Genomic DNA, 16,153 nt, shown 5'->3' on the forward strand with positions numbered 1-16,153 from the left:
AACTCGATGATTAAAAAGGAGCTCGTCTGCATAGTGGCAAACGTTTTTGCTTACTGAGCAGAAGACCGTGGGTTCAAACCCAAGTTCCTTCGCGTTATATGAACGTTAGGACATCAATTCAGATTATCGTTTACCAAAACGAACCCTGCTGCAAACCAAACCCTCTTACCTAACATCCCAGTGATTCCTCGTGGAAGTGCAGAGGTGTTCTCGGCTTCCATCAAAGTGAGTGTCACGTCAACACATTCCTATCCCTTCCGTTCTTGACCTGTGTTCGGGCGCGGCCGGCGCTGGTGTTGACTAGTTTGAGATCACCAGTTTTTACAAATTGAGGATGATTGCTAGTCCCAAGCATCGTCTATTGGTTCTCTGTGTAAGTACACCTGGTCTGGCAATAACAGAGTAGCAACCGTGAGCGGTCTATCATGCTCATGCAAGACTACACTAGTAAAAATCCACACATAACTAATAGAAAATTTCTATAAAATATTAAGCATAATATTCATTTGGCTACACATAATTAGATATCAAGGAACAAAACACATACAGATTATGTGTCATATAAACAGTATGTGTGATCACATATAAAGATGATATGTGCAAGTGAGATTTATGTCTCTGGCATATAGAAACTATATCATAAATCTAATTGCAAAAATCTATGTGTGGAACACATAGAAACAATCATTGACTTTTTCTCAGTGTAGGGTTCTGATGCATGGTCATTATATCGGTGTCATTCCTTAATTTTGTTGCTAAGGAATCCAATTTTGACTGACAAAGGGGTATAAATAGCGGGAACTATCAATTAGAGTCGGGTCCTTGCGGTACACGCAAGAATGACAAATGTAAATAAAAATCGAAAACTTCATCATTTCTCAATAGTGATGGAGTAATACGACATGCACTCAACTAAGGACACGGAATATACTACAATAGATCAAATTACTGGTCGCAGTAGTGTTTGGTCCCCAACAGAGAAAAAAAAGGTTTTGCTCAAGCCGTCATCCACCCTACCTATGTCGAAAGTCATTGCTGACTTTGAGCCTTTTATGCATAGGCTCAAGGCCCAAGCGCAATGACTGCGGAAGCCGAACGGCAGCGGCAGCGGAAAAGCCCGATCTGAGTAAGCCTACTTGTCGGATTGAAAACTAGTTAGAACCAACTCGACTTCGGTTAGGCATCTTGATGTCATTTGTGAAAACTGTCAAACTTTCCGTTTCCGTTCCGCTACCGCCCACATTGCGCTTGGGCCTTCAGAGATCAGACACATACCCAAACAAGCCACCCTCACCACGTGCTTGATTTCTACTGCAAACCTAACAACGGTCGTTTTGGTACTCTCATAGTAACCAATTTATTCGAAGTAAACAAATCAATGCAATATTTAACAATGGTTTTCAATGTTCGTCGGCAAATTTGCTAATACCAGAGCTTATTAATTTTGGATAACTTAATGGCTCAACTAAACTGTCCACCGTGTACCCCTTGTGCTGCCGTGTGTATCGACCATCAACCTACGCAAACGGTAATATGTTTCAATTTCAGTTATTTTTATTTATATCAGCATTTTAATAACTTAAACAATCATTCAGTGTGAAGAAATAAGGAAAAAGCTTCCGAAGGGTCGACAATATCTATACAAGCTCCAAGAAATTAGTAAAAGGACTAGGGCTGTTCGATGGGGACATGTACTTAATGCTTTACTAAAATCATGTTTTTTGACTGAATGTTGACTTCTTTTTTTTCCTCTAATGAATACCAACAATAGGAAACATCCTATGACAATCCGTTCCACGTTCACAAAGATCCTCCGCCACCATGCCCCGAAAACATGGAACTTAAGACGAATCCGGTAGGTTTGCCTGCCAGCGACCCACCCTGTTATCTTCCCCAGCGAGATGGAAACTCCGACGTGCATCCTCTGGCCCGACCGATGGGCCCTATCGGTCCCTGGGCAACGGGCCGAATCGATTGGGGAGCCTTGTCTGGGCAAACTGGAACACGTCCCGTCGTGGATCGATATTCTATCACTCGCTACAGCGTGGACGAATGGCGTCAAAGAAATGCCGATACGATTGACGCTTCCGCCAGTACGGCCATCAAGAGTGAAAAGATCGAACGCGATAGCAAAAACACGATCATCCGGACATATGCCATTACGGATAAGAACCAAGCGAACTGTACCGAAAGTCTGCATGCAAGGGCCAAAACAATTGACGACATGAAAAGCGAACTGGAACGGGCCATCAAAGCAATGCAAGATGAGATTAGTACCCTGGAGGAGCAACGGAGAAGACTCAAGCAATCTTTGGCCGTATTGCGCATGCCGGAAGCAATAGGTAACTATAATCTACCGGATAATTCGATTATACCAAATGCTAACCATGTGACTCTTTTAAATCTAACACTAAGCAAGCGAATGTCTGGATCGTAGAACGGGTCGTCCTGATACGGAGCTCATTCGCGATAGGCCAGAAGAGGAACTCATCCGTGAGGTATCACTGATTGCAGAAATTCGGGCAATATTGCTTAAGACCCTCTCAGAGATTGAAGCCCAACAGGTTCAAAACCGTGCTGCTCGTCAAAGAATGGAATTTGATTGGAGTGACAAGAAGCTGGCCCATGAAAACGATGCCATCAATTGTAACTTGACCAACAAATCTACGATTACGTTATTTCGACCCGGTGCAACACGATGTCCTAACGAGTAGGTACCTAGCAACCCAAAACGAATTCATTGCTCACACGCGTACTATGTACTTAATGGCCTTCGGATTGTTTTAGGCAATCAACGGAAATCTACTGGGAAAAGTTTAGCAAGGAAACTTTGGCGATGTGTACTACTTGTAGGAAGCAATCGGAGCAACTGCGAGGAACATTGGATGCCATTCTGACGAATGCAGCCCGCGATCTTCGTTCTCAAGCGGACAGCGTCGAGCGGGCCCTGGCAGACCGCATCAATTGCATGGAAGAAGTTCGTCAAAAGCTGGAAATCGATCTCAGATCGGTAAGTTATAAAAAAAAATAATTAAAAACTCAAAGCTGCATTTTAATTGGTTGATATCATTAATTTCAGACACTTCAGCACCTGGCTGATACGGAGATTCAAATTGAAAAACTGAAAATTGCCATCCGAAACATGGACCACTCAATGAAGGTTGTTCAAACTCGTTTAGATAATCGCAACCAGAGGCCACGAGTGGAAAACTGTCGGGATCAGTCGCAAGCTCTGCTAATTGCCGAAGTTAGGTCAATCGAGGAAGGACTTTCCGCAATGAATGCCCAACTTAAGCAAGAGGAAGAAGTGAAAAATGAACTAATCATACGCCGAAGCGAGCTGGAAAAGGAAATCATGATGAAACGTCGAACCATTGCAATCGATCGAGACCGCTGCCAGCAATTGAGAACCCATTTTCCCTCTGCTACTGCACTTAGTGGCTATTGAAATTACGAGTTGACGAACATGATTTTATTACTCACTTATCAGTAAATTAATATATGACACCGATCCTTTTCTGAGCGTTGATAACACTATTTTCAGTGAACTAAAACAATAATTTTGAATAGAAAATTTAATGTAAAAAAAAAAACATTTTTTGATTACCTTTAGAAGCAGCGGGATCAGTTATTTACGAAAAGTTCCCATCCCATCCACTGGACCAATTTGAAGGCCAAATACACTGGAACCACAGTTAGTGAAATGTACACATAATAACTGAAATCTTCTTCCATTAAGGGACTTTGATTAGATAGTTTTTAAAGAAATAGCTAATATCTAATTACAAAATTACGCGTATTTTCGTAATTTTTATTTTGTGATGCCCTTTCGCACGGCTAAGCCCAATGTGTATATACAGGTGTTTGTTGGTTTATAGCGAATTTGTTTATTATTCAGTTCCAACCTGGATCGGGTATCAAGATCGACTCGGCAAGATGGATCAACCATGGTCTTAGCCCGAGACGGCTAATACATAGGTGTAACAGTCGGAAGAAGTGTTAGTTTGTTTACTTAAATGAACCATGCCCATTTTCTTATGGCATGTTTGCTATAAGAAATGCGCCTCGTGTTTATTAGCGAATTTCACATCAAAGATTGATTAATTGAGTAGGAAATCAGTTTGGCACGGCATTTGTGACCAGCATACACCTTCCGGTAGTATGAAACAGGTCAAAAACTGTTCAAACCCGCAGATAAAAATTTTTGTTTTGAATTTCTGTATAGCAAAATAGTGAACTTTTCGTGAACATTAACGGCAAAGAACTCACCAACACTGGGAGACTGTGAGTTCCTGCCCACCTGTTCATTTTCCATCGTGGTCTTAGCCGTCATTGGCGTTGACGGCGACTCTGTAGCTCTTTACTCCTATGAGAAAATCCATAAGCAAACGTCAGACTGTGCGTGAAACATGTCGGACTTCGTACTATCCTTTCACTCCATCGAAAATTCCCATAAGAAACTGTCTACATTTGCTGGAAGAGCAAATTTTTCGACAGTGCCGTCAACGCCAATCAGACAACAGCAAAAAAAAAAAAAAAAGATCGACTCTGCTTGTTTTTTGATAAACGTCACTTTGATCGTTTTTGGTTTTAAACTACACGGTTAGAAAAAAGTACCCAACATTAAGTTCTTTTCATTCATCTCGGCACTATGCACAGCAAAAAAAAATGTAATATCGATCAACGTAATTCAAGCTGATGTATGAAATTCTCGATGAACATTTCAAATGGTCCTATCTGCTTTGATCGATTCTCTTCATCGACTTTCTCTTTTCATAACCACTGCTATGCAAACAGATTTCGCGCTAATTCTACCACATAGTTTGATAAAGGAGGTTCTTTAGTTCATAGTTTGATAAAGGAGGTAACTTTAAGACCAGAAGGTCCCGAAGAAACGAGCTCAACTTTTTGGCTCAGCTCTGGTACTATCTTCGGTCCCAAGCTAATCGATTCACCACTCGAAACATAGGAAAAACGAATAACCCCTCATTTTATCTGTCAAACTTTCATAGCGAATCAAAACAAACATTGCGTAGTGCTAGAATTTCGACTAGAATGGGGTACGTTAATCGTTTGCTTGGGACCAACAGGCTAGTCAAGTAGTGAGCCAATTTAAAATCGTTAGGTTCGTATTGATTGTTGGTACCACTGAACTGTCATCAGATTGAGGTTAACCCCACGGTGCAAAACCTAATTGCGGCACTGTGTGAAAGTAATTTGAAGTCACTCGAAGAAACATAGTTGCCAGTCCATTCGGATTCATGTCGATGTTGTCCATTTGTCAACTTGTCGCTCCCAACCTAGCTCCCAACATAGTTTACCCATTTTTGGGCAGGTAATGTTTTGATCGATCTGGGTGGATACTACCTAAATTTGGGTAGTTTTGAAATAGCGTGTAAGGTATATAATCAACTGTGGTTATTTTTTGACATTGCTTCATTGCCTTTGATTCGTAGTTTTGAAAAGAAAATTAGATCTAACCTCACGCTGTATTCAAACGTTGTCTTATTTATTTAGATAATTTTTGCGATAAGTGAACCAATTTTCCAGTTTATTGCATGTTCTCCACAAAGTAAAAATATCATTGTACTGTTTGGTGTTGAAGTTCCTTGCCGGCTGAAGACGTTTGGTGGTGCATTAGATATGCGAAAAAAATTGTGTTTTGTGCGTGCAGTCGATGCGGAAAAAATTGTATTTTAATGTCCACCTATCAATAAATGGAAAACGAGCATATAAATTCACCAGCATCAGCTGCAAGAGAAGCATCAGTGGATTAAAATTTCAAACCTGATAAGAGGTTTTCAATATTGTGGACTGTGTGTAGAAGGCACAATATTCGGAAGGTTACTTTCGATTGATAACACGTTCTCGCACATAATCCGAGTAATATAGAAGGAGGTGGGTGCGGTGTTGATGGCGAGAAACTCCATTCGTAGATTATATTATTTTATACTTTGATAGCGAGGAAAAAAAGAAGAACGCGACTGGAAGTAAACCCAAAAGGTAAATATTGTTTTTCATCACGGTCTGCAGCCGTAATTAAAGTACTCTAGTAAAAGTATGGACGACTGTCACCACTAAATTGAAAAAAAGTTGTTCAAATCGAGCAAAGCAGTGCATTTTGACGGTTCGATTGGAACAGCTTTTGACAGACGTTCATACTTTTACTTAGAGGACTTTAGTCCTAGCGGGTGGTATTTTGAGTCGTAATAAATGTAAACAATCGTATGTAAAATTTTTGAGTCGTAATAAATGTAAACAGTATAACAGTGAAGTGATTTTAGCATCTGCATTACTTTCTAGGAAGTCGTTCGAATTCGGTCTGCCGGGACTTGTTAGGTAATGTGCAACATGATTGAAACGACAGATAAGAGCAATGACAATATTATCGAAGAGGAGGATGATTCGAAGCTGCCGATCAGTTTCATCTACGCCCGCCATTTGAGTAAAATAGAAGGAATCAATTGTACGACGCAAAGCTGGCGAGTAAAGGAGCGCATGAAAACCGTCAGTGTTGCACTGGTCCTGTGTCTCAATGTTGGTGTGGATCCTCCGGACGTAGTTAAAATACAGCCCTGTTCCAGGCTGGAATGTTGGATCGATCCTTCGTCGGTGTCGCCGCAAAAAGCAATGGAACTGATTGGTGAGTCGAATGTTAGTGCTGGCGTGCTGTATTGTTTGTTTTCAATGATCGGATCATGGCCAGGGATGCCAGATCCGAGGACATAAATCAAAGCAGAGTGTTTCAATCTGTATTTCAATAATATTTCAACGATGCAATGTAAGCTTTATTTAAATTTGAAGTGGAATCGGAAATTTCTACCTAGGCCTAAGGCTAAAAATCTCTTTAATAAAGCCTTAAAAAAAAGGGAAATTTCTACCGAAATTTGGAAATAGATGTAAATGTAAATGCATTTGTGCTAATTTCGGTATTATCAATTTTTACTTATACGCTTAGCAAATTGCTTCGTTAAATTTCGATACACTGATTGTTTGCCGAAATTTTTCCAATTTTTTTTAACGAATTTCAAATTATATGTGGAATGCTGAAATATTAGCAAAAGTATGAATTTCCGTTTCATATCAATATTTTCCCTGTTGAGTTAGATAATAGGTTTGATGTGCTTACGATGAATAATTACTTTACAGGACAAGTTTTTAAGGTTTCAATTTTAAGATTACAGAAGCGAAATTTCTTCTCTCCCCACACGGACGTGGAGGTTGACGATACTGAAGTAACGGGTTGTATTCAGTCGCGTAATATTTGCAATTATGATTATATTAATTCATGAAACGTATCACCTTCATAATACTTCAGTAAGTCCAAACGATTAATTCTTGGCTGTTAATAGAACTTCCTTGATGAAATCGGTTGCTTCCTGTAGACTGAGCAATTCTGTTCACAGTAGGGTAAATGACTTCGGCAATACCTTATTCTATTATAGTCAGAAACTTTTCATCAATAAAGAAATAATTTTATAGTAATTTTGCATTCAATTTAGATTTTATTTAAGTATTATAGTATTTTTGTTATAGTCATACGATAGAAGAGATTAATTATATTTTTTCGTTTCACATAAAATAGTCAATCATTCATCGTTTTCATTTAGACTACCTTTGAAACGTTCTATGTTTTTGATTTTGGTTTTTGGTGATCTGACAGATTTTTCAGATTGGTTAGAAGTTTACGCATGTCCATGGGCCTAATAGGTAGTTAAGTTGTGTAAAATAAATACATTTACGAATAACTATAATTTGCATACCTAAGAATTGGACAGAATCAGTAGCAAGGATAGCATGCGGAGGGTTTGCCTATTTTTGTGTTACATGTTTGATAATATTGTGCTGAATATTACCCGGATGCCGCTCATCGGAAATGTTGAAAATTAGCCTGCCCATCCCACAGTAGACACATTTTGAGTGATATTCTTTGGAAAAGATTAAAAACGGTCAATTAATTATCAAGTTCGTTATGCTTATACTACTGTCTTATCCGGTTGAACAGATAAAAACACTTTCAAAGTGTTTTTTATGTTACTTCATACGCGAAGTTAACGATTTTCAGAGTTGGTTGGAAATGCTAACATGAAGCTTTAGTGTGATGATTTATTAGCTAGAGAATGATCTTTAGAAGAATGTAGGTGGATAGTTCCGTTAGAGTACGGCAGTATGAAAATTGAATAGAAGTTGAAAATGAGCGAAGGGCCATTAAGCGACAGTTTTCAAGATGACGCACATTTTTGCCTAGCCCGTACGATGTACGCGGGGACTTGAAGTATGTCTCCAAGTCCACAGGCAAAAATGTGCGTCACTCTTGTTGCTCATAAACTGACTGCGGCTGTGGAATAGTTCTAGCGACGTTTTTCATCACTACCTAAAGCCCCACGTCGCGAGAGCATTTCCAGTCGATGGTGTGTTATAATGCAGTTCTTCTTTACCCAACTATTGTGTTGCTCCTCTCGTCATGACCAACGTGATCATCTCAGAGAGAAAGCAGTAGGGTGGTTGTTGCGTGCTGTACCATCATCAGCATTGTTGACGGCTACTCCCGCCTTGAGTTGTTACATTCAAAGTGTTTTTTATGTTACTTCATACGCGAAGTTAACGATTTTCAGAGTTGGTTAGAAATGCTAACATGAAGCTTTAGTGTGATGATTTATTAGCTAGAGAATGATCTTTAGAAGAATGTAGGTGGATAGTTCCGTTAGAGTACGGCAGTATGAAAATTGAATAGAAGTTGAAAATGAGCGAAGGGCCATTAAGCGACAGTTTTCAAGATGACGCACATTTTTGCCTAGCCCGTACGATGTACGCGGGGACTTGAAGTATGTCTCCAAGTCCAGTCGCTAGAACTATTCCACAGCCGCAGTCAGTTTATGAGCAACAAGAGTGACGCACATTTTTGCCTGTGGACTTGGAGACATACTTCAAGTCCCCGCGTACATCGTACGGGCTAGGCAAAAATGTGCGTCATCTTGAAAACTGTCGCTTAATGGCCCTTCGCTCATTTTCAACTTCTATTCAATTTTCATACTGCCGTACTCTAACGGAACTATCCACCTACATTCTTCTAAAGATCATTCTCTAGCTAATAAATCATCACACTAAAGCTTCATGTTAGCATTTCCAACCAACTCAGATAAAAACACGTTAAATTTCGTTCGGTAGGTGAAACATACTTATTGTTTCACAATATGCCATTGTTTCTTGAAAACAGCAGCTTGGACGGAAATCTGTAAGAAATAATATAAGACAAAGTAAGGTTTGGGGAAAGATTGGTCAGTAACTGGATTTATTCATTCATATGTTTGTCAACATCAACAGGCTCAATGTGATCATCAATAAATAAATCCAGTAACAGGATGATCATCTTGCCCCCAACCTTACCCTATTAATAGAAATATAATAATAAAAATATCAGCAATATATAGGGGGATTTACGTATTCTCGTCAATCTAAGCAGCGTCTGCTCTTCTACTAGCATTTTCTCAGCGTCACGCACATATATGATGTGTCTGTTTGTTTACATTCATCTGCTGCTTGCTTCTCTATCCATTCCAATCGACAGAATTTTTCAAAACGTTTTGAAAGCGTTTTTACAACGCTCCAAACTTCTCAGGTGAGTGTGACTATTGTCGGCAGTCTCTTTTTCTTCGGCAACCTTCCCATTAGAACTGCGTGTTAACCAGCTGTTCTATTATCGGCAACTCGAAATCAACCTCATTTTGTAGTGCGTATGATTTATTTGAAGAAAAATGTAGCATTACTGGATTGCTCGATCGTTCAAATATAATCAGATTGAAGCTGAAAGGCTAAACAATCGTTTGGACACATTCAGGGAAGTGCGTTGATGGGAAAACATAGTGAAATTAACGTTTAAATTTTGGTTGCCGAAAACAGTCAATGGGTGCCGAAGCCAACATTTACCCTATATATATATATATTAATATAGGTACCTAATGGGTCAAATAAATTATAATGATCTCAAGAGTTCCGTCAATCCAAACAACGCAGTCGACGTCAGGGTTGCAGTCATTTCGGTCCAGTTCCAGCCAAAGCGTTTTCTTTTTGGAATTTGGGTCGATTCGCTTCCACTCGAATTTTCTGCAATCACAGCAGGCTGGTCCATGCTAGTGTGACAGTTCAAGACCAACAATTGAAAAGGGCCTAAGACCAAAATGTAAACATTTTTTTTTTTTTTTTTTTTTTTTTTTTTTTTTTTTTTTTATTATAGTCACTTTAACACTCTTGGGTCATTCGTGACTTGTCCGGGGGTGAGATTTGAACTCGTGACTCTGGCGTGAGAGGTATGGATGCTAACCACTACGCCGGAGTCGCCCCCTAAAAAAAACATTTAGAAAAATGGCTATTAGATTGAACCAAGGTTGCAAAGATTCATTTCAGCTAAAATAATGTTTTTCGGAATAATAAAACCAAAAGATGGTATGATGGCATGTTTTACTTGTAACTTACAAGAAGAGGTTGCAAAGTATGCGTTGGAAACATAAAACTTGTAAATTTTGCTTTCTATGAGTCACAATCAGTGATTTGCTGATCGCTGAGTGAGTGAGTGAGTGAGTGAGTGAGTTTGTGAAAAATCGCTGATTGTGACTCTCATGAAGTGAAATAAACAGGTTTAATATGTCAAACACATTCTTTGCAACCTCTTCTTGTATCCTACCAATTCAAAATTTGATCATGGCATCTAATTATATCATAATTTAGAAAAACATTGTTTTAGCTGAAATGAGTCTTTGCAACCTTGGATTGAACGTTATATTTTTAAATCCTATTTAAAAAATACATAAGTTTTTCTTATTTTAAAAGTGTAAGGTGTTGAAATAAGATGGATTGAGCATTATCTTGATAAAATAATTGACTTTACCAGCTTATTTTCATCAAAAAACAAAAAAAAAATAATCCGCCCCTGTTTGGATAGAAAACATCATGCGCCCTTTTTGTTATGGCTCTCAGATGTCAGTTTTTCTGATGAGGCCCACGTGATAAGGCTTTTGTTTACCGAAAAATAACAAAAGCCCTTTTCGATACGGCTGATTGTTGATATCGTTTTCTGTTGAGGCCACTATATTTTTCAATACAATCAATCAATTTGTTTTCGTTCGGAGAAGGAGAGACCTAAATTTGCTTTAAGGCAAGTATCGGTGTGATATTTGTGAAGAGACGTGTGTTTCTAGCTTACTGCTGATGTGTCACAAACGGGAGTCTACGGATGAGAAGAATTTCTGCGTTTGCTCGAAACGTTTCAGCAGGGCTTGTAAGCTGTTAACGACGAACGGTGCCATTAATGCGAGGATTGCCACAGGAGTTTCCAGGACCGTGTGACGCTAAGATGACATCAGGAACGGTTCTATATGGGCTGAACTCCGGCGTTGAAGGTTGATCGCTGTTAAGGGCGCTGTTTGCATTGTGATGTAATAATTAATAAAATCGGTTTTATGTTAAGATAATATTGTGAAAAAAATTGATTGAATGAGAAAAAATAAGTCAATTTTGACAAGACAAATGCAGTTTTATTGAACAAATCGGAAATCACTATGGAACCTCCTCTTCATCGGCTTCGTGAACATCCATATCGTCTTCGAAATGGTATTCTTTGCCGGATTGCTTTTTTCTTCCTCGCTTGGCAGGCACTAAGTTCTTCAAAAGCGTCTCATAGTACGCCTTGTTGTTAATGTACGGTTGAAGGTTCTTTAAATCCTCTAGTTTTGCTTGTGGAAGAGGCAACGGTGTCGTAGTGATTGGTGTGAGTACTGGAAGGGGTGTTTGACGCAAATGATCTTCTGGAGCTATGACGAATTCCCGGAAACACTCATCATTTGGATCAATCTTATAAAACACCCTTCCCATCGCTGTTGGTCGGTACTCGAATATCATAATTTGCTTAAACTGGAGTGGTTGTCCAGCCACGTTCGATTTTGGGCGTTTGTATCGGTGCTCTAATTCTTTAAAAGCCAGAAAATCAGATTGGTTAAGCTCCTTTACAACGAAGGGAACTCGCCTGCGCACCTGCGATATAAAAACCGCCCAATCACGGGGAGTCTCTATATCCATGCTGTTTTTCTTCTTAGCTCTTTCAATGGCAGCGTGCACGGAATCGACTTCCATGTGCGAGTGACCAGAGACCATAAATTTATGAGTGATGATTATATTATTGCCTTCTGCAGTCAACCATTCTTGCAGATAGGCGAACATCATAACCATCACAAAATTTAGGTTCTGGCCACCACACCTGTCGGAAAATAAGTTCACCTGGCGGATCGGAACCTCTCTATTTGACTCAGCATCACTCACTAAGCATCGCACGTAGCTAAAAATGCACGAGGCGATTTCCTGTGCGCCACGACGTACCTTTGACTCGTCCCACAAAAAGCAGTAAGCCAGATTCTTTCCCCGGTTCGTCTCGAATACTGTTAAATTTAGCGTATACAACTGCCTGCTGTAATACGCTTGTCCACACGTCAAGTGAGGTGTCGGTAAACACTTCTGCAAATCGAATGAAATCGTTACAACTCCATCGTCTCAGTGTTCACTCGGCTGTCGACAAAAGCAGGCCACTCTCGATGTGTGCTACGCGATCGTCTGTTTACTCGGCAGCAACCATTGTGTGGTCCTCCTCATTGTTCTTCATCAGCAGTTCTTTCGGTCGATGCGTCGTCGACTTTGGAAAGCAACCGTTTCGTGATGAGTGTGTGAGTGCTGACCACGTTTTGCGTCCATTGCTGCAATGGACGCGCTCTGACCCTCGTTGGCGTACAACAATTTGCCATACAATGAAACTACTGGAAGCGGCTCCAGTTCTGATGGAGGAGGCTTTTTGGATAGCGGAAGATAAAGTGTTTATTGTGTTGTACCTTTTGACTATAGCTTTAAGATGTATTGTATAGTGACCATGAATCCTCGGCTCTGTTAAGTTAATTCGGTTGAGCCTTATTAAATAAATTACTATACAACTCCATCGTCTTTCTTGGCATTCATTACATCCGCTTTTTTCATTTCGTAGACATGTTTAGCCTTCAACTGATGTTCCTCCTGTGATTGCTTCAGTGATTGCAGCTCGGTTTCGTCGGTGGCATGCTTGATTTTGACACTGAATTTGTCACATTCCCCGCACGTATCGGCCTTTGGTTTCCGGAAGCTGAGATTGAAGGAGCGGAATATTGCTCTATATGTATTGTAGTGTACAGGTTTGATGGAGTCAGCCTTGCATTTTGTACAATACATATCGTAAATTTTCGTAATATTGAGATCGGCGTTCAAATACAGTTTAGATGATTTGCCACGGCCGTAAAGGGATGTGTACGCAGGGAAAGATTGGATGTGGCTTTCAATATACTGTTTTTCTTCCGCGCTGATCGTATGCCGCCTGCTATTAACTATACGTCCATCTTCGGATACGATTCCGAGACCTTTGATCTTGTTATTGATCAAACAGCGCATCTTTTTTTCCTTGACATCGAACGTCGATAAAAACATGGTTTTACACACTCTCACCATGCCACCCGCTCCTGGGAGGTTGTACTTAAAACTGTACACACTTCTTGAATTGATCGCCTAAAACATATTATAATCAAGAGGACTCAACAATAATTTATAATAATAAAACCATACCTTGCTTTCAGTCACAAAGGAAATGGACACATGGTTGCCGAGGAATTGGTTTTGCGCTGAGGATGACAGGTGTAAAAAGTTTCTCAATAACTTCAATCGCACATCGTTGTCGTATTTGGAACTGCACTGCAGTTTTGAACAACGGCAGGGAGCTCCACATCTTCGCGCCGGCACCTTTACGCCGTTTGGTCGCGTATATGCTAAACCTCTTTGCTTGTAGAGCTTATTCAACATCGCAGGGGGTGTATTTTTCTTAACAATGTTATTGTTTTGCAGCTCTTCCATCGCTAGGTCATCATCAATGTCGTCATCTATGAAATATTTACATTTTCGAAATTAGCTGACGGAAACAAAAAAAAAATACACTTTGCACTTGTGTACTGTTGATATTCTACATCACTTACCTGTTGAGTAGCGTATCTTTTTCGATTGATTTTCGATGATTTTCTCTGTTTTTCGTTTCCGATTAACAAAATATTCGCCTAAAGATATAAACTAGTAATTACTTTTGTAATAACGAATATGTAAAGTGCTTACCATTTGATTCAACATTTTCATCAGGTGCATCTTCATTGAATCCAATTATGGATTCGTTGCGGTATGGTTCAAAATATTCGTAGATAGAGAAGTCATTTATCATGGTGGCATCTCCAAACTTACTATCATCGCCGTTGTCTGATTCAGAGCTATCAGAAGAAGCAGGGTCACAATTTGAATTATTCGCCTGTCCTGTGCCTTGCTTGATGCCCATGATTTCACTGCGAGTCAGATTAACCCTAGGACCACTTCCATGAGCTTCGCCGACCAGGCCACCTTCCGTAGCATCAGAAGCGACTGAGATTGCAGGAGTTCTGGTTTCATTGTTGATGACACCGACACGTTTTTCCACATTACACGAGGGTTGGACTAATTCTCTATAAGAGATGTTCAGAGGATCGCATCGACTGTCAAACTGATCCACATTGCATGATATTGCAACTGCCTCTGTATTCTCGGGGTCGAATTTGTTGTCCGGTACCACAAGATCTGGTAAATTTATTTTTAAATTTATAGGGCAGCCCGGAGGAGGCCTGATAACGCTTTCAATTGCTTTAGTAACCACAAGATCCAACGGTTCAGAGGACACATCCAAGTCACCGTCTCTCATCGAAAAATTTAAAGGTGACTCATTGTTGGTCATGGTACGAGATAAATCCAGAGCCACTGACCATCGTGGATTCAGAAAAGTTTTCATTGGCGTTGAAGAACGAATGTTGGCAAAGGAAACGTTGAAGCTTTGAGATGAGAAACTGAGATGGGATACCTCCTCGTATCGCGCAACTGACATATTTGCAGCGTCGAGCGTCTCCAAGTGCTCCCCATGTTCTTCCTCATCTAGTTCTACAGCCGCAGCTTAAAAATAAATTGGAGAATGTCAATAGTTAAGCACATGATACATTACTGACTATATTTACCTAGAATTAATTCGATTCCTCGGGAGAACTCCATTGTTAAATATCACCAAAGTTTTGACTGCAAACGTTCAATTTAAATTCGACGAATCGAGATTCGAATGCCTGTTGCAATGGCAACAGTGTCAAACAGATAAAAAACAGGTTAATCTTACATTTAAAAAGGCCCTATCAAAAAAATAAATCCGTTGCTATCATAAAGCCTTTTTCAACCAAGGCCTTATCATGATATATGAATATGCTTGTGGTAGGCCCTTTTTTAAATGTTAAATATTTTTTCAATCAAATTATTTTCATAAGTGATTTTAATTATGTCGAGGGGGACGACTCTATCTACGATGCAGAAAAGATTGTGCTTTGCTGTGGCTAGCTGTGCGCACGCTGAGTAGATAGAAAGAAGATTGATGACGATTCTGAAGATTTCCTGCAAAAATATGATGCTCGATGCAAGTAGATGCAACAAATGAAAGAAGATTTTTCGAAGATTGATTAGCTAGTGGGAGATTTGTTGAGCATCTTAACTTGAGATTTAGATGTGTCGCCCCCCTCGAATTATGTAGCAAAAGCTATGCATGGTCCATCGAATAAAGCTATAAAACGATTTGTTTACATTTCGGTCTTAGGCCCTTTTCAATTGTTGGTCTTGAGTTTTCGTTTTTCGTTTCCGTCTGCGTGTGTTTTGTCTGCATTCTAGTAGCGATCAAATTTTCTCCAGTCTGTGAGTAGATGCGTCCGAGTTTTCGTTTGCCTGATGGTTTGTAAGGTCCCCTACGGCCGTCTTCGTATGTCATAGTGTGTAGTATAAGTGCAAAGTCCGGCGGTAAGATTCGAAAGTGTCTTTAACAGTTTTACAGGTATTTAGTTCGCGAATTCCTGCTATCAAGATGTCGTTGGCTTGATTTCGTAATGTTCCGATACTCTTTCCGAATTTCGACTGTCCGGAAACTTCAAACGCTCTACTTTGCTGAAAATGTTTAAAATTCGGTGTCCATATTGCCGTATCGTATGGAGTAACCGGACGACTGATATACTCCGCAACGGGAGATCTCGCGGTCATTGCTGCTGAGGTCCTC

General features: G+C 39.9%; 3 protein-coding genes across 4 annotated transcripts in view; 2 read left to right on the forward strand and 1 right to left on the reverse strand.

The window, feature by feature from the left end:
• The first annotated feature begins 1,169 nt into the window (after window positions 1-1,169).
• On the forward strand, window positions 1,170-3,536 carry Tektin-A (Tektin A). The gene is made up of 6 exons (XM_065217708.1): window positions 1,170-1,528; window positions 1,596-1,691; window positions 1,772-2,342; window positions 2,416-2,710; window positions 2,788-3,010; window positions 3,080-3,536. The coding sequence occupies exons 1-6, from the start codon at window positions 1,457-1,459 to the stop codon at window positions 3,446-3,448; spliced, it is 1,626 nt and encodes a 541-aa protein (XP_065073780.1). The 5' UTR covers window positions 1,170-1,456; the 3' UTR covers window positions 3,449-3,536.
• Window positions 3,462-3,844, reverse strand: LOC135697865 (uncharacterized). Its single transcript, XM_065217730.1, has 2 exons — window positions 3,608-3,844; window positions 3,462-3,548 (listed from the first exon to the last, which is right to left on the reverse strand). Exon 1 carries the CDS (start codon window positions 3,733-3,735, stop codon window positions 3,625-3,627), a length of 111 nt encoding a protein of 36 aa, XP_065073802.1. The 5' UTR covers window positions 3,736-3,844; the 3' UTR covers window positions 3,462-3,548; window positions 3,608-3,624.
• A 1,619-nt stretch (window positions 3,845-5,463) lies between these two features.
• The window catches only part of raptor, a 33,478-nt gene continuing 22,788 nt past the window's right edge, over window positions 5,464-16,153 (forward strand). The window contains exons 1-3 of one of the 2 annotated variants that reach the window (XM_065217680.1): window positions 5,464-5,898; window positions 5,962-6,003; window positions 6,304-6,643. In XM_065217680.1, the coding sequence (XP_065073752.1) occupies window positions 6,343-6,643 (301 nt within the window). In that variant the 5' untranslated portion in view covers window positions 5,464-5,898; window positions 5,962-6,003; window positions 6,304-6,342. Of the gene's footprint in view, window positions 6,004-6,303; window positions 6,644-16,153 lie in introns of both variants that reach the window. The other variant, XM_065217679.1, reaches the window with a different exon arrangement.

This window comes from Ochlerotatus camptorhynchus, unplaced genomic scaffold (assembly GCF_037179485.1).
Source record: "Ochlerotatus camptorhynchus isolate MF236.1 unplaced genomic scaffold, CSIRO-AGI_Acam_v1.1 ptg000078l, whole genome shotgun sequence".
NCBI lineage: Eukaryota > Metazoa > Arthropoda > Insecta > Diptera > Culicidae > Ochlerotatus > Ochlerotatus camptorhynchus.

Bases quoted from the DNA above. Each gene is read 5' to 3' on its own strand.
- Tektin-A (XM_065217708.1), top strand. From the start codon at position 1,457: ATGGCTCAACTAAACTGTCCACCGTGTACCCCTTGTGCTGCCGTGTGT. The intron at 1,692-1,771 runs GTACTTAATGCT...TACCAACAATAG, and splicing joins GGGCTGTTCGATGGGGACAT to GAAACATCCTATGACAATCC. The intron at 3,011-3,079 runs GTAAGTTATAAA...CATTAATTTCAG, and splicing joins TGGAAATCGATCTCAGATCG to ACACTTCAGCACCTGGCTGA.
- LOC135697865 (XM_065217730.1), bottom strand. From the start codon at position 3,735: ATGGAAGAAGATTTCAGTTATTATGTGTACATTTCACTAACTGTGGTT.